The 16,398-nt window shown below is 36.4% G+C and overlaps 1 protein-coding gene across 2 annotated transcripts; it reads left to right on the top strand.

The window, feature by feature from the left end:
- Window positions 1-3,255: 3,255 nt before the first annotated feature.
- On the top strand, window positions 3,256-15,909 carry NAA50 (N-alpha-acetyltransferase 50, NatE catalytic subunit). Of its 2 annotated transcripts, none has more exons than XM_034411112.3 (5): window positions 3,256-3,460; window positions 10,137-10,273; window positions 11,696-11,815; window positions 12,211-12,277; window positions 13,305-15,909. In XM_034411112.3, the coding sequence occupies exons 1-5, from the start codon at window positions 3,453-3,455 to the stop codon at window positions 13,483-13,485; spliced, it is 513 nt and encodes a 170-aa protein (XP_034267003.1). In that variant the 5' UTR covers window positions 3,256-3,452; the 3' UTR covers window positions 13,486-15,909. The 2 variants fall into 2 exon arrangements, with proteins under 2 accessions (XP_034267003.1, XP_034267004.1); XM_034411113.3 differs by having other exon boundaries at window positions 3,278-3,460; window positions 10,140-10,273.
- Window positions 15,910-16,398: the final 489 nt, after the last annotated feature.

Genomic DNA, 16,398 nt, shown 5'->3' with positions numbered 1-16,398 from the left:
GTTTTCCGTTTGCGGTGGTCGGCGGTACCCGTAGGTCGCGCCCGTGTTTTGCATAATAACGAGAAAGCTGTTACGCCGGTACATCGTTGTCATCGTTCCTTGTCCTTTTAAATGAACAGCGACAGGCAGAGGACGGGGATGAAAAAGAGCGGAAAGAATTCGCGCGTGCACCCATTTTTTTAATAAAATAAACCGGAATTCCATGACTTTGTATAGCACGCTAAACTTGATTTGCAAATAATCATAGCACAAATTAAAGCAGCACGTGGCTTGAAATATCGCGTGAATGCAACTTAGTCCTACAAAGAAAACGAATGACAGTGCAGAGGTGGACAATCGTTTTATTAATCCAAATGTCACAAAAGGTACAATATGTCCAGAATTCTTTCTTGTTTTAAGAAAAATCAAAGGCGGCAAATACGTCTACAGTTTGCATGTTGTGGCTGTAATGTCTGCAATTTCAACTTATAACATGCATTGTGGTTATACATGGTGTTATTCGTTCCTTTCATTATAGTGGAGTAGTCCTTCACACAAAAGCAGTTATAATTCACACATAAGAGTGAACGGTGGCTTAGAAATCACTCCTAAATTTTAACATGCTGAACTAAACAAACCAGCTTTAACTGTCATATCAACTTTGACATAATGTGGTTTGTTAAAATGGAATATTATCTTTGGAAAAAAACTAATAGTAAGGAATATTTACTTTCAGTGAAGAATATGCAATATGTGAATTAGATCTGCTTTTAAAAAGAGAGATACAAATAGCCTAAATTCATACAATACACTAAACTCCAAATGGGCAAACCAAATTATGACTTCATTATTCATTAAGCCTAATAACTGAAGCTTCACTTTCACAAACAAACCTTTGAATTATCTTATGTGAATACAATTGGATTTGAGATGAAACCCAAGCAAACCAGCTTTTTTGGCATATGTGAACTAGGTCAATGACGATTTGTGCAACATTTTAAGCATTGTTAAAGAATAGGAGATACCACTCCAGCTAACTTAGATATTTAGGATTTGTAAATCAGTGTGTTTGTAATTAAACTTTTAAAGTTTAAGACACTGGCTTTATTATGTTTTATTGTTTATGTTTGCATTATATTGAATTCCAATATGCCGTGATCACTCTCATCCAAATTTCAAATCAATCATTTCTTCGCTATTGGTAAGAATTAGATCCAGTTTATCTTTCCCTATAGTTCTCTCCTCTATCTTTTGGATGATAAGGTTGTCAGCTAAATTGGTTAAGAATCTGTTCAATCTCCCACTTGCTGCAGAGTTTGTCTCCCAGTTGATATCAGGGTAGCTAAGTCTCCCATTACTATGGTGGCATTTTTCCTACATATATTTCTTAGTTGTTTAGCTAAAAGTTCATCTATTTCTTCTGCTTGGTTGAGTAGTGTGTAGTATACGCCTATAGGAATGTCATTCTTTTTTCCTTTTATGTTGACCCATATAGATTCTAGGAGGATCCGCAGTTATTTTCTCAACCCCAGCCTGGTTTGTGCAGTATACAGATCCTCGGTGGAAGGCAGGCTGGTTGCAACTGTTTTTTCTGCAGTTCTAACTATCGGTTGAAGTCTGTAACATGTCCTATTTGGTTACTATGCCAAACCAAACAGTTATTGAGATACATGTGACAAACTCAATTCTTCTGTAGAACTGTATCAGCAGATCCTTGGGCAATCTGAGCTTTCTGAGTTGATGCAGGAAGAACATTCTTTGTTGTGCTTTTTTAATGATGGTTCTAATGTTAGGTATCCATTTCAGGTCCTTGGAGATAATAGAATCTAGAAACTTGAAGGTCTTTACTGTTAATACTGTATTGCCTAATATTGTAAAAGGTGGTAGAATACAAGAGCTTCTTCTGAAATCTATCATCTTTACAATTTTAAGAGTGTTCAGCTCGATTGTTCCAGCTGCACCACAGGACCAGTTGATCTACCTCCCTCTATATACAGACTCATTATTGTTTGAATGAGACCAATGACTGTTGTATCATCTGCAAACTTCAGTACTTTAACAGAGGGATCCTTTGAAATACAGTCATTGGTATAGAGAAAAGAGTAATGAAGAGAGCCCACAGCCCTGTGGTAATTAAACAGGCATTCAATGTGATTTTACTTAGCTGTACCTGCTGCTTCCTATCTGTTAGAAAGTTTATAATCCATCTGCAAGTGTGGTCAGGCACAGCTTGTTGAATCAGTTTAGAGAGGATTTCTGGGATGATGGTGTTGAATGCCGAGTCAGGTGTAAGAGACTTGGCTATTGTTGGTGTATCTGACAGTGAATTCCTCTCAAACTTACAGTAAAACACATTCAGGTCATCTGCCAGTTGTTGATTCTCTTCAGCAAGGGAAGGTTTGCTGTAACCAGTAATATTTTTAAGACTGTTCCACACATTTGCTAGTTCATTTGTTGATAGCTGATTCCTTAGCTTTGTAGAGTAGCTTTTCTTTGCTGTCCTGATCTCTCGTTAATACATTCCTGGCCTGATTGTACAGCAATCTTATTTGATTATTAAATATACAGCAATCTAATTTGTATCCAGGGTTTAAGATTATTTTAAGAAACCATGGATACAAATGATGGATAAGGCATATGTTTAATTTAAAATATGCCTGGATTCAGGCCTAAGTATGTTTAATATATTGCTCATTCACTATGGTTTGTAAATCATGACCTAGCCACACACTAGATTAGCAAGTCTGGAAAACTACAGTACTTTTGTATAAATTTGTACACTTTATTATAAGCTACAAATGATTTTCTGTAAATCCAAAATAGCCAGTACTTCAGGTTCAGACGATGCCTTAAATTCAAAAGTCAGGCCTAAACAACCTAAAATATCACATAGGTTGATTAACCGGTTCTTCTTACTGTATAGTACAAACACAACGACACATATTAAGCTGAAGTACGGGTTTTTTTTTTAGGTAAGCAACTCTTCGTGGCCATGTAGAGGTCGTCCGAATGTTTGTAGTATAATTATGGTACATCTACTTTATTAAAATCTTTTTTTTAAAAGTGAAATGCGCAACCCATTTTGGTTTTTGTCTTTTTGTTTACTCTTTCGAAAAAGAAAAGAATATGCTCTGTTTCGCCAGAAGAAACCTATCCCATATTGAACCCGGAAATGAACCAAGTGAATGAAAGGGCGATTTGCACGCCCTTCGCAGCCAATCGTAGGGGAGGCCCTGCGCTTGCGTGACGCCTAGCGTAGAAGCAGAGCTGGTCTACGTCTGAAGCGGGTGGCCGTCGCACGTCACGTTGCGTCACCCTACGTCAGTGTTGGGTGAAAGGTTGAGCCAGGAAAAGAGGTGGGGCTACGCGCACACTCGGCGCGGACGGTCGGAACGGTCTGAGGCCCATGTGGAGTGGCAGCAGAAGCCGCCTGACTGCCACATCTGGATCGAGATCTTGGGCCCTCAGCAGCTATGAAGGGGTGAGTGCGGGACCGGCGCCGCCGTCTTTTTCCTCTCGGACATCCGTAGGGTGGCTTCGAGGGATCCTTTCTAAGCGAATAGGGGATCCCCGGCTTATTATCTCGGGCTTTTGGCGGCGGCGGCATCTCTTTGTTTCTCTGGCCTAACGACTGCTGGGAGTCGTTCACCTGCCGCCTTTAGGGGAATGAAAACGAAGCGGGCCGTGTAGCTGTTCTTGGCTCAGGGAGTATGTAACCTTATATTCTGGGAGAGAAGAGAGGCGCTGTGGCGGGGGAGGGCGCAGCGAGCTTTTTGAATTCGGCCCCGAGGAAGCGTGCGCGGAATTGCACCATAAAGTGAATTACGTCCCAATTAAAGGTGTATCGCACCAGTAAAAATGAGAGTCTAGCCTCCTTTAACAACGATGGTAGCTCCAAAGAAAGCCCTGAAAATGCAGAGTTCCTGTACTTCAAATAATGTTTAGCCTGTTGTGCCATCCCAGGTGCTGAGCAGTCTGTTTTCAATAATCTGTGCAGCTATTTTTAGTTATATAACATAGTCCTCTTTGTATTTGGCTGCCGTGGAGAGAAGCTTAAGATCATAATATGAGATAAAAAGGGAATAAAGATTGAACTCAATAGGTTGAAATATTATTGAAATAAAATTGGTTTGGTGGAACACCTCTGTGTGTATCTCTTCTTTTACTTTGGCTTATTGTGGCTTAAACAATATCCAGAGCACAAGTGTTTCCCACTACTAGGGAGGCAACTTTAATTCATAAGGCAAAATTAAGGTTTTGTGTGTGTATTATATCTTCAGATTGGAAATCAGGGCAGCTCTCAAATGTTTGGACTTTGCTTATCTTGAACATTCAGTTCTGAATCTACAGCCTCCCTCACCACCAAGTCACTTCATAATTTAAACAATCAACCTCTTTCAACAGGTATAATAGTGTAGACCTCATTCAAAACCTGAGAAAAATGTGCCGTTTCCCTGAGTTATTCTGTTATATGCCCAAAGAGACTTTTGCGGTAGAATCTTTCAGTACCATCCAGCTATTTCATTTTCGAAGTCATGTGTCTCATCAAGGCCAGATGGTTGAAAAGAGATTAATAGTCTTTCCAACAATTCAAAGGTTAAATCTTTAAAGCTCAGTCTGATATCACAACAAGTAGATAAGAAGCTGGTCTTTTCTTTCTTGCAAAAGGCAGTCTTTTGGAATCATATCCTTGGAAGAAACTAACTGCATTCTTTGAAACTTTGGTTAAAAAAACATTTAAAGATGGATGAAGCTTCACTTGGCAGAGCTTTCATGTTATACTGACCAGGCTTCTGCTACTTTGCATTGCATTCCAATGCAAAAGAATAAACAGCACTGTAGGTGGATAGCACCTACCTTCAGCTTTATGTCATACTTCAAAGACTGACTTCATCGCTGAGATTGCACACCATGCTTACTTATCTTAGCTGTAGTTTATTAATTTAACACTAAGTTGCAAACTAATGACATGGGCTAAACTGACTTGATTTATTCAGTTTGTCAGGTGGATATAGCCCCTGGGCCATTAAATCAACCAAAGATCCTTCTTTTATAGAACTGTGACTGAACAATGATTAATGTTCCTTATTTGAATAAGAAAGTAACAAATACAGCATTTAAAGTTTTGCTGAATACTGAGTAAAATACTGTTCTCAAACTGGAAGTTTCTGACATTTTTGGTTGAGAAAATTCAGCTCAGATGTTTCTGAAGTAGCTTATAAATACAGAGTTGATTTTAAATTGATTAAGGGTAGCTTGCTGATCAAGAAAGTTATGCCAGAATTTTTGAGAGATTACAGTTTTAATGTGGGGAAAAACTAGATTAGGATAAGGAAGGGACATTTAAATTTGGCACAGGATTTGCTCAAAGAGGACAGCATGTATTGACTTCATGGCACTATAATACATACCAAATAATTCAATTTGCACTTTCCAAATAAATTTTCATAAATTATAATGATACTGGATCTTAACAACACAAGAGAGACCCTGATCTGAGAAGAAAATGCACCAAATATTTATGGAAATTGGATCTAGCAGAAAATAGCTTTTATCTGAATAATAGCCAGACCTGCTAATTTTGATCTGGAAGTGATAGTTGTGCATGATAAGAAGAAATCATGCCCAAAAGGGCTCGACCATTCAGAAGTTTGAGATTATGGTGGATCTAGAAATAATAATAATAATTAAGATGTCATTTCTAATCTTATTTAACTTTTTATTCTGCCTTATATAAATATGGTATTTGAACCCTGATTTCTTAAGGGAATAACAGGTAGCAAAGAAAAGGTTTTTATTCTAATGTATATTATCAGATGATGTGTACACAGATGTTATGATATAAATTTTGACAACAACAAACATGGTATATTATTTTGTCACATCAGACTATAGCAATTGCTAAAAAATTCATGGATTAAATAGCTACAAAAATACCGATCATTTTGTAAATTAAAACCTTTTTCCAATACTGCCTTTCAAATACATATACAGTACTTACATGAAATACTGTTTTGTAAGTTAACTGTTCCTTATCCATGGTTTTCAATTAAACTCATAAGATCTGTTGAAGCTTCAAACTTTTGTGGTATAGAATCCTAGGTAGTAAACAATAATTGCAGTTTTCATATGTCACATGATTAGATTATCTTCTCTATTTTCAGGTATCTATTCCTGTTGTCTGCAACATAGTGATTGATTCAGTGAGGATAGTATGTCTGGCTAGTTCATGTAGGTGTTTCACCATTCATTGTGGTCCTTGCATGTCTAATGAGCATGTCATTGACAACATGAGCCATCACTAATGGGAATTGCCATGTCTGTTTGGGGAAGATGCTATATTCTGTGATATTTTGTAATGAATATGGTTGCTGCAATGAAAGTAGGCTATAGTTAGGTACACCACCATTGTACTGTATCTGGAATATGTAATTTATAAGTTGCTAAGAAATGAAAATATTCGTAGCTCAGGGTAGAAATGAGGGATCCTTGATGCTCTCTGAGCTTGGTTGTTTGATGATGATGTTACCTAGTTTGAATAATGAAACCTCTGCAAGAAAACAAGCTCAGAATACCAAGGACTCCTCAATATATAAATTATTTTTGAGTGAGAAATGAAAAGTAGTCTTTTAATGCATGTTATCTTTCTTGATACTTTTTATTTCTTCTGTTCTCTTTTGTCTTACAATTACTATTACTGGTAGTTTTAAGTGAGATTTTAAAGCTGTAGTTTAACACTGTACAGTTGCAGATGGAAGAAATCCACTGATTATTGATTTTTATTGAAAAGTATAGTTCTGTTCCATACTATGTGGTATTTAGTACTATATTTGCTTCCACGGGTGCATATGTCTATCTGTACTTGTATGTTTTAAGCGTCTGAAAGGAGATTATAGATGCAAATTTGTTATGTGTTTGCTGGCAGAGATACAACTCCCAGAACATGCCTACCCTAGCTATAAAGTGATACCCAGCAAAAGTATGATCCCTGATATAGCATTCTGGGGGCCGCCTGCCCCATAAGCACTTCCTTAACACTTCTCAGAACTCCTAAGTCTTTCTACTTTCTAAAACTCAGTTTTAAAAGAGACATAGTAAGCTATGAAAAAAAATTAGTGTCCAGAATAATACTCATTTCCAAAAGCCCTTTGATACCTCATGAAGTGGGCAATGTTTGGGTGGCTGTACTTTGGAGACAAAGGAGATTGCAATGTGAATAGGGCCACACCCTATCGGTATGTTACGAAGCTAATTTGGGAAGGTGGGGTTTGCTAGAAAAAAATTGTACAGAACTATCTGACCTTTAACTACAGTATTTATTTAAAGGCCTTCGTTTAAGTATATTTTTAAGTAAAAGAGTTTAGACTTTTTTAACATCAAAAAATCATTTAGAGAGCTGCAGTCAGAAACTTCTGAATGTTAACCTGAAATCAGCTGCTTATCAGAAATTAGAATCCCTGCTTTTCCCTGAGGATACAAGGTTTTCAGTGAGGGAAGGAGGGGTGAAAGGAAAAATGTTCAAACGTGTACTTCATCTTACTATTTATGTTGCTGACTTCTGTTTTTAGCTGATAGTGTAATATCATCTAGAAATTTGTCTTCATTGATTTTCAATGTAACAGCTTTCAGAGAGATAGAAGCCTATTGAAACAAAACCAGCAAATGATCTTACAACAATTTAAGGGCAAATATAATTATCATACATAATATTTAATGACGTATAGTCACCTTGTTTCACCCTAACTTTTTATTGTGTTTTTACAAATCAATTGTAAACTTGATTCTGACTTACTGGATGATAATCTAATAAATAAATTAACGGTGGGTGTCATTGGAAGGAACAGAGATTAATCTCTCCAAGTGCTGCATTTCCCCAAGTGCTGCAATAATGTGATGATATTAACAGAAAAGGCAGGCTGAAACATTTTCAGCCTTTTTGTTTCAGTCTTAATGATGAGGATGGAAGCTCAGAAAGGCATAAACAGATTTTCAGTTGTTTACAGTTTTACCTTCTGAGTATTCAGTGCTCACAGAATCTATCCTAGACATACTAGATTTTGTATATTGTACCAAACTCGCCCCTTCCCCCCAGTTATCTCAGAACTCCATCTCTTGACATTCTCTTTCTTCATCTGCTCTTTGGAAAGTTGCACTCTGATGCACTGCACTGGAGGAAGTTCTTCCTCAAATGGGATTTGTATAATGATTAAAACTTATAATGTAAACTTAGAGATTTCATTCAATCAGTAGTTTCATAAAATACTGTTAATATTGCTTCATATTATGCTGAAAAGGTAGTTAGCTTTCTTTGTAAAGTGACATTTTATTATTAATTTGGTTAGCAAGAAATTTTCTTCAAAATGAAACTTGTGTGCATGCCATCCAATTGTGGAGGAACAGTATCTTTAATTTGTTTCAGAGAAGGTTGGGAAAGAGGAGCTGGATCTTGGCTTACTCTTCTAGACTAATGAAAAGCAGGTCACTATGTCTGTTGTTCAGTTCAGGGAACTGGATTCAGATTCAAAATTGTCAAAGGACTAATGTAATTCTAGTGATACTGTAGAATCCTTCACTACCTTTGCTGCTATCATCCATGGTATACCTTTAGTCCATTTGAGTAGCTGGGCATTGGAAGTAATGTTTTATTCTGATTCCACTGTTATTTCTCTTAATGCTTTTGGAAAATGAAGATTATTTGTTTAATTTAGAGAGGGAGGGGGGTGTTCCTGAAAGTTGCATCTTGTGTTACATGTAATTTAATACTTATATCAACTCAGCAGGAAATGATCATGTATGGGTTTGAAGAACTTACTTTATCTCAAAGCTCAGAATTGAATATCTCAGCAGCTTCTGGATGTTTCCTGACTATTAAGGACATGATTGAGGAATATAAATTGAAGCTGATTTGGGACAAGACAAATTGTTAAGGTTGATTCTGATAGCTGAACTTCAGTAAATAGACTTCTGCATGAGGTTGCATGACTCTAAAAGGAACAGGTTCACAGTTCAAGGGTCCTCCTGGGTTGATGCTGGACACGTACAAAAAGTTAAGCTTATGTTGGGATTTTGGTGTTTGAAGGAGAAACCAGGCAACAATGCAGTGTAAGAGATCCATATGCAAGGTTGGAATTGTCCTTGAAAATGGCTTGGAAATTACAGCTGAATGATAATGCAGTAGCATAGGTAGTAAATAATAAAAATAATAAATATTATTTCTGAGAGATATTAGTTGAATTCTGATTGAAACAGCTACCCAGATTGGTACTAGCATTTAGAGCCCAATTCAGTATGTTCATCTTAGTGTCCAAGGCCATATAGCATAGTCCCAAGTTATTTGCATCACCATTTACAGTTTTTTACCATTTACAGTTTATCCCAGACTTTCAACTTTCAATGGGGCACCTTTTGCAACTCTGATGGCAGAATGCATCCACCATTTATTTAAAAACATCTACCATTTCTATTGCAGTGCCTTTATTGTAGAACAAACTGTCATTGGAATTGAGGCATTAATATAGTGCAGGAAGAGTGATCTTTTTAGCCAGAATTGTTATGCTGTTGATAGTAGTATATAACAAGCTAATCATTATTTTAATAGACATTCAGGACATAAAGCCATTCAGGATTGTGGGACTTACGTATTTGCCAAATGAAAAGAAACTTGGAACTAGTGAGCTAGAAATGGGATAGGTGGATTCTTTTTAATATGTTAATGGTAACATATTAATGTCACAAGAATTAACAGTATTATCCTGCCTTAGACATGAAAGCCGGCTGGGTAGCTTTGGGCCAGTCACTTTCTCAATGCAACTCATCTCACAGAGTTGTTGTTGTGGGCCAAGTAGAAGGAAAAAGGAGTATTTAGATAGGTTCACCACCTTGAGTTATTTATAAAGTAATAAAGACCGGATAAAAATCAAATAAATAACAGTAACTCTGAGTTATTTAATATATTCTAGGTTCTGTTCTTGCTAATCAGAATTGCCACAATTCCTTTTCTGAATAATAGCTCAGATTCGTTGTATATAAAATTGCAAAGTTTTTAACTGAGAATTAAACTTTTGAGGTATGTTGAAGTGGTCTATCCTATTAAATCGTGTGTAGTTTAATAAAAATGGAATTCCTAGAGGTATTGAGCATGTTTTGATTTGTTCCAGTAGCCGGATCGAGCTGGGTGATGTGACACCACACAACATTAAGCAGTTGAAGAGGTTAAACCAAGTCATCTTTCCTGTCAGCTACAATGACAAGTTTTACAAGGATGTGTTAGAGGTCGGCGAGCTTGCCAAACTAGGTATAAATTCTTGATCTTTATTTAGTGTGTTGGTGCTAAATAATCTAATGCTATGTGTGTTATTGAACATATTTTTCGTGTGTTTCTTTAATTGTATATCACATGAGGCTAGACACAATATTGGTCTATGTGATACTTTACATTTTTGAACTGTTTTCCCAATCTTTGGAATCTGTATTTCGTCTAACCTGAGACTGTTATTCCATGTCCTGGACTCGAACAATTCGAGAACATGTAATACCCTTCTCCTGTCGTCTTCAATATCTCTTCAGGTACTCTTTTGAAGCCATAGCGAGTAATTAGCTTTTACCCAAGCCTTTACAATCTCTAAGGTAGACTATTGTAATATACTCTCAGTTGCTATGATTGACTATTCCAGCTAACATTCAAATGATTGAAAACATTCCATTTTTAGCTTTTCATCACAGATTTTTGATTGATTTTTAGTATATTAAACTGAAAACTTATGAACCAGGAGTTCCTGTCCTATCTTAGCTGGGTGACTTTAAGTCGGTGACTTTAGGTCTCTCAGCTCTAAGAAGGAGGCATGAGCAAATCATTAATGAAATCTTGCCTTCTTCAGGGACTTTGTCCAGGCGTTCACCTGCCATCAACACCGGGTCAAAGGAACACACACATACACACAAATATCTGTCTATCTCTATATCTTTGAAAATATCTTTCCATTGTCCCATTGATTATACCACTGTACTCTGTGTTGATGCTCTTGAATCCTCCTTTACAAAATGTATTTTCTGCACATAAAAAGTGTCAGAGTTTGTGTCACAAGCAGACTATTAAGCAGGATTCAAAATGTCTTTACATACATAACAACACATAAGGCATACAATATCCTTGTAGTTTTTTCCACATTGTAGAGAAGAGAAATAGCAAGTACAAACACAGCACAAAATGGAGAAGGCAAAACAGAGGAGAGAGAAGCTAGTGCCCTCAAGCTTATATACAAGCCACATCCAGGCTCCAAACTGTCTCTTAAGGTCCTATACAACAAATACTATGTTTCAGTTATCAAACAGCCCTGACCTGTTGCTCTATGTTGATGTTCTTGAATCCTCCTTTACAAAATGTATTTCTGCACACAAAAAAAGCTATTATGGAAATCTATCCTAGTATTCTTTTAATCTGCTTGTTTTTGATGTCCAGAGTTGATTTTTTTCTCAAAATAACTATGAAGCCTTTCTAACTAGCATATGTTTCATAGAGTTTTAGGCCTTGTTTGAATTGATTCAATTCAAAATTTGAATTGACTTAAAATGTAATATATGAAAATTTAAAAAGTCTTGTATCTTATTCATGCACATTATTTAAAATCAGGATCTGTTGCAAAGAATAAAGGAATAATGTATACACATGAAACTAAAATAAATATGCTTTCTTTCTGTTCCCATCTCTTTTTGACAGCCTATTTCAATGATATTGCTGTGGGCGCAGTGTGCTGTAGAGTAGATCATTCTCAGAATCAGAAAAGACTGTACATCATGACACTTGGATGTCTGGCCCCTTATCGACGGTTAGGAATAGGTAAGGAATAGGCAGCAAATACTCAGTGGCCTTTGACTCTTGAGCTTTAAAGTGTACTTATTTCTGTACCCGTTCCAAGAATAAAATAGTACGCTGGTGTACAATGAAAAGTCAAACTTCATATATCATATGAAGAATAAGCTTTTAGAATGGAAGCAGTTACTTATTAGGGCTATTTATCAAACTATCAACTTGTAGCTAATAAATTCAGTAATTTAACAGTGCATTTCCATACTTGATACTATTTTCTAAAAGCACCCTTAATTTTTTCTTTAATGAGCCCAATCTCAAATATTGGAGTTGAGATTCTGATTTCAGAGGCAGTGTTGCTGGTCTTGGGATATGAACTTACAAAACTTGAAAATGATTTTCTTTTGTACTTACTCAATTTTCAGGAACTAAAATGTTGAATCATGTGTTAAACATCTGTGAAAAAGATGGCACCTTTGATAATATCTATCTGTAAGTAAATATTGTTGATTTATTCAATTTTAAGCATTGGGGATTAATTATTTGTTCATTTTTAATTCTACTTAATATTGAGGTATAAAAATCAAATGTTCAAAGAACAATAAGCTTAGATCAAGAGTTACCCAACTTTTTCTGTAAAGGGACAGATCCCACCCTCTTCTGTAGGTGCAGCTGGCAGGTCTGTAGGCCAAGGAGTACTGCAGCCATTAGTGTAGGCAGTCTTCTTCCACCTCTGTTGTCAACATGGCCCACTTATACATTGATTACCTATTATTTTGATTACCATTGTTATCTGCGGTTCTTTCCATAGAAATAGCTGTACAGGTAATCCTCAATTTACGACCACAATTGAGCCCCAAATTTATGTTGCTAAGTGAGAAATTTATTAAGTGAGTTTTGCCCAATTTTATGACTTTTCTTGCCACAGTTGTTAAATGAATCACTGTGGTTGTTCAATTAGTAACACAGTTGTTAAATGAATCTGGCTTCCCCATTGACTTTGAACAAAAGGTGTTCACATGACCCCAGGACACTGCAATGGTCATAAGTATGAAACAGTTGCCCCAGCCTGGCCCAAGAGCATGGTACAAAGGGTTTTTTTGGCACGTTGCATCTCTGGGGCTGCAAAAAAACCAGCCCAGCTCCAGCAACCTCAGCAGTCAGGCTGGGCATGTGTCATTGGTGAGAGCAAGAAGACAAAGACCAGCTAGGGAGGCAAAGCAGGAATGTTCCTCCTCTGCTGCTGGACAGAGATTGTTGTCTGATCATTCTTCTTCCAAAATTGCCATTGGAGACAAGACGGATATCACCATAAACTGCCAAAAAGATCTACTTTTTTGTTATGCGGTTTTAGTGTTGGAAAAAAGCTTTTTACCCATTACATTTATTAGAGTATTGGCATAACTTGTTTGGTAATACCTATTTTCTACGTCTTTCATTTGTTTTTCTGATGCCTAAATGTATACTTTGCTAATACGTGGAATTAAATTCTAGTATATTGTTTCTTTTTCTATCCTAGGCATGTTCAGATTAGCAATGAGTCAGCAATTGATTTCTACCGAAAATTTGGATTTGAGATCATTGAAACAAAGAAGAACTACTACAAAAGGATAGAACCAGCAGATGCGCATGTGCTGCAGAAAAGCCTCAAAGTCCCCTGTCTTGGCCAGAACACAGATATGCAAAAATCTGACAACTGAGCAAAACCCAGGAAATCCTTTCTTGCACTTTCTTGTCACCAAATAAGGAAAGAAGGCCTGGAGTTTTGGTTTTTTGTTTCCTTTTTCCTAATACGTGCTGTACCTGTCCAACAAATTAATAACTTCCTAAGGATTGTCAAATTGTGTGTTTTTATTTTATATCTCTACTTTGCATTCTTTGGGATGAAAATAGTACTCAGTTTTAATGGGGGGGAGGGAGAGGAGGCTTCATATGGTCTTCCAGAGGTCAAATTTTTCTTCAGCATGTGTGATCCTTCTGCTTTTCTGATGAAGGACAAAGTTTAAGCAATACCTTGCATCAGTGCCATATTGCTTTTCCAATTTGGAGGTTATTTCTCTCTAGTTCTGAACTTGATTTAGCAGGTTTGGCCTTGTTGATCTTTGGAACATACACAGACATCAGTCTTATGAAAAAATGGTTTATTTGTACTAAGTTTGGCCAGCTGATGTTTCTTGACAGGTGTAGGTGACAATCCAAATGGGTTATACCATCTTTCATCCTCAGATTATATACATTTCATGGGGAAAGGTGAACATGCCTTGGCTCTGGCACAGTGGAGGAACAAAACATTTAATGTTGTTAAAGAAGGTGACTATTTAAAAAAATAAGCTTTGTTCTGAAAACGGCTCTGCTGGTTTGCTGAAATTAGTTACTTAAGACAGAAGATGGTTAAAACTGTATTTTTCTTACACATTTAAAGATATGACTTTCATCTTTAAAAAAGGAGTGTTGTAAAACACCAAGAAGCATGGCTTATTGGGGGAGCATTGTAAAGATTCAGCAAATACCTGGCTTTCTCCTAACAAAATATGAGAACTGTAGCCTACTTTGCTGAGCTCTTGTTTTGTATTTTGTTATGCCCTTGTTTGCAACTTCAGTTTGAGCTTCTGGCATTCAGTACTACAATGTCAGATTCAGTTTATTCTTTTCACTTGGGGAAATGTAGCCAGTTGCAGTGGGAAGATTCTACCCTATCACTTAAATCAATATTAAAATGTATTTCTTTTCTGTTTTTGAACCTGAGCTGTATTTTGCATTTTTCTGCTTTGAAAAAGAATTTTTTGGGATTGTGTGGTTATAGTGTAATCTTGTGATTGGATGTTTTAATTTCCTTGTGATGTTGAATTGGAAGCAAAGGAAACCAAAATTGGGAAATTCAATTAAGTCGCATTATGAAGCATTTAACTGCAAAGGAACTGGAAACACTAGAATCTTCATCATTCCTTACAATCCTAGCAGAAAATCCTGAATGAGTATTAGGATCAGTACATTACAAACAAACTTTCTCCAAGCTACATAATTCCAATTAAAACAAATATTAAATTTCTCCTGTAGAGGCCTTGAATTGAAAAGATTTTCACACTGATGTTTTGGTCTAGTTTGCAAAGTTTTATATTTTAGTTTTCTCGGAAATTGTCTTCCTTCTACAAAGAGGTTGAAGTGCATCTTGGGCTTATGTGCCAGCACCTCCTCCCTTATTAGTGGTAGATAAGGCAAATGGTTTGAAGAAGGTTGGAGACAAATTAGTATTAGTCCATAACTGCCTTCTGGTGCTAAGGAAAAGGTATATCCCTATTCCAGAATTGAAAGTTGAGATTTGAAATGGTTCTCTTGATCTATGAATTGCTTGTTTTTCAGGCAGTTTTCCTTTGTGATTTCAAGAAAATCCAATTTTTAAAATATGTTTTCAGTCACTGTCATTCTGTAAATATATTTTTCAGTATTTCATGGAGATATCCATTATGCAGTAACTATGCGCTGTAGAAGCTGAAAGAAATCAGAAAATGAAGTTATACTTCAGTGACTCTTAGTTCTGCCAATCATTGGCTACTCTTACTTAGAAAAACAGAGGATTGAATTCCTAGCTCCCCGGACTGTTTTCTCCCTGCCTAGCTATAGCAAAGAGCAGCAGATTGTTTAAGTATCTTGTATGCTGCAGAAATTTGCCAATTATGGGAAATGCCTTGCCTTTTGAAATAATCAAATGTGGGAGTATCTAAAATAGATGCTTTTTAATACCTCACAGGGTAAGCAGGAAATTTTCCACTCTTGCCTTTCAACATATGTACAATTATACTAATCGGTTGGGGAATACTGTTCAATCATCTTCACTTCTATTTAGATATGTAAGGAATATATGTGACATTAATTCATAGCTATAGTTGGATGATCTTAAAGGAGTTTAGCACAGAATAGTTTCTTATAGATAGCACAACTGTGAAAGTGAACTTCATAAAAATACATTTCGATATATAACCATGGCATGCAAGAAGGAAGAAAGCATCTGTACATGTCAGGAAAGAGGGAATATTTTTGTATAGATAAAAGTATTTCGTTAATTATGTCCATTAAAGATGACATGCTATTACAGCCTAAATAAATTCTAGCTATGTTTTAATTAACTTGGCCCTGTGATGCCTACTAAATTTGAACAATCCACCCACTTTACATGGGTCATTTTTCTTCTGAATTGCAAGATTTCTCTAAAACATTTTCCAGTTCAGTTTCTTTTTATAAATTTGAATTAATTTATTTGACATATAAAAAGACTTTGGCCCTGGAAGAAATCTGTTGTCTTCTCCACAATAACCATAAAAGCATTCATCTTTAAGATGTCGTAATAGCCTTTTAAAATTATACTTTGAGCACAGGAGATCTGTTAGTCTGGGAAAGGCCGTAGTATCAGAAGGCAATCTTCCTTGTCTCTCTGCAACACCTGTTCCTTTTCCTTGTTTACTGTGTCAGGCTTCAAGATTTATAAGCACAGCGTGCAAACTACGGAATTAAATTGATGTCTGCAAATGGATATTTCCTCTTGTGCCTCGCTAAAGATCATCCTCATCTACCAAGATTCACCAAGAAGGCCCAGCAGAACAATCTTCACATCTTTT

Source organism: Pantherophis guttatus, chromosome 2, assembly GCF_059756535.1.
Source record: "Pantherophis guttatus breed Tessera chromosome 2, ASM5975653v1, whole genome shotgun sequence".
Lineage (NCBI taxonomy): Eukaryota > Metazoa > Chordata > Lepidosauria > Squamata > Colubridae > Pantherophis > Pantherophis guttatus.
The sequence above is the reverse complement of the archived record's forward strand: the minus strand, read 5'-3'. Positions and strand labels throughout refer to the sequence as shown.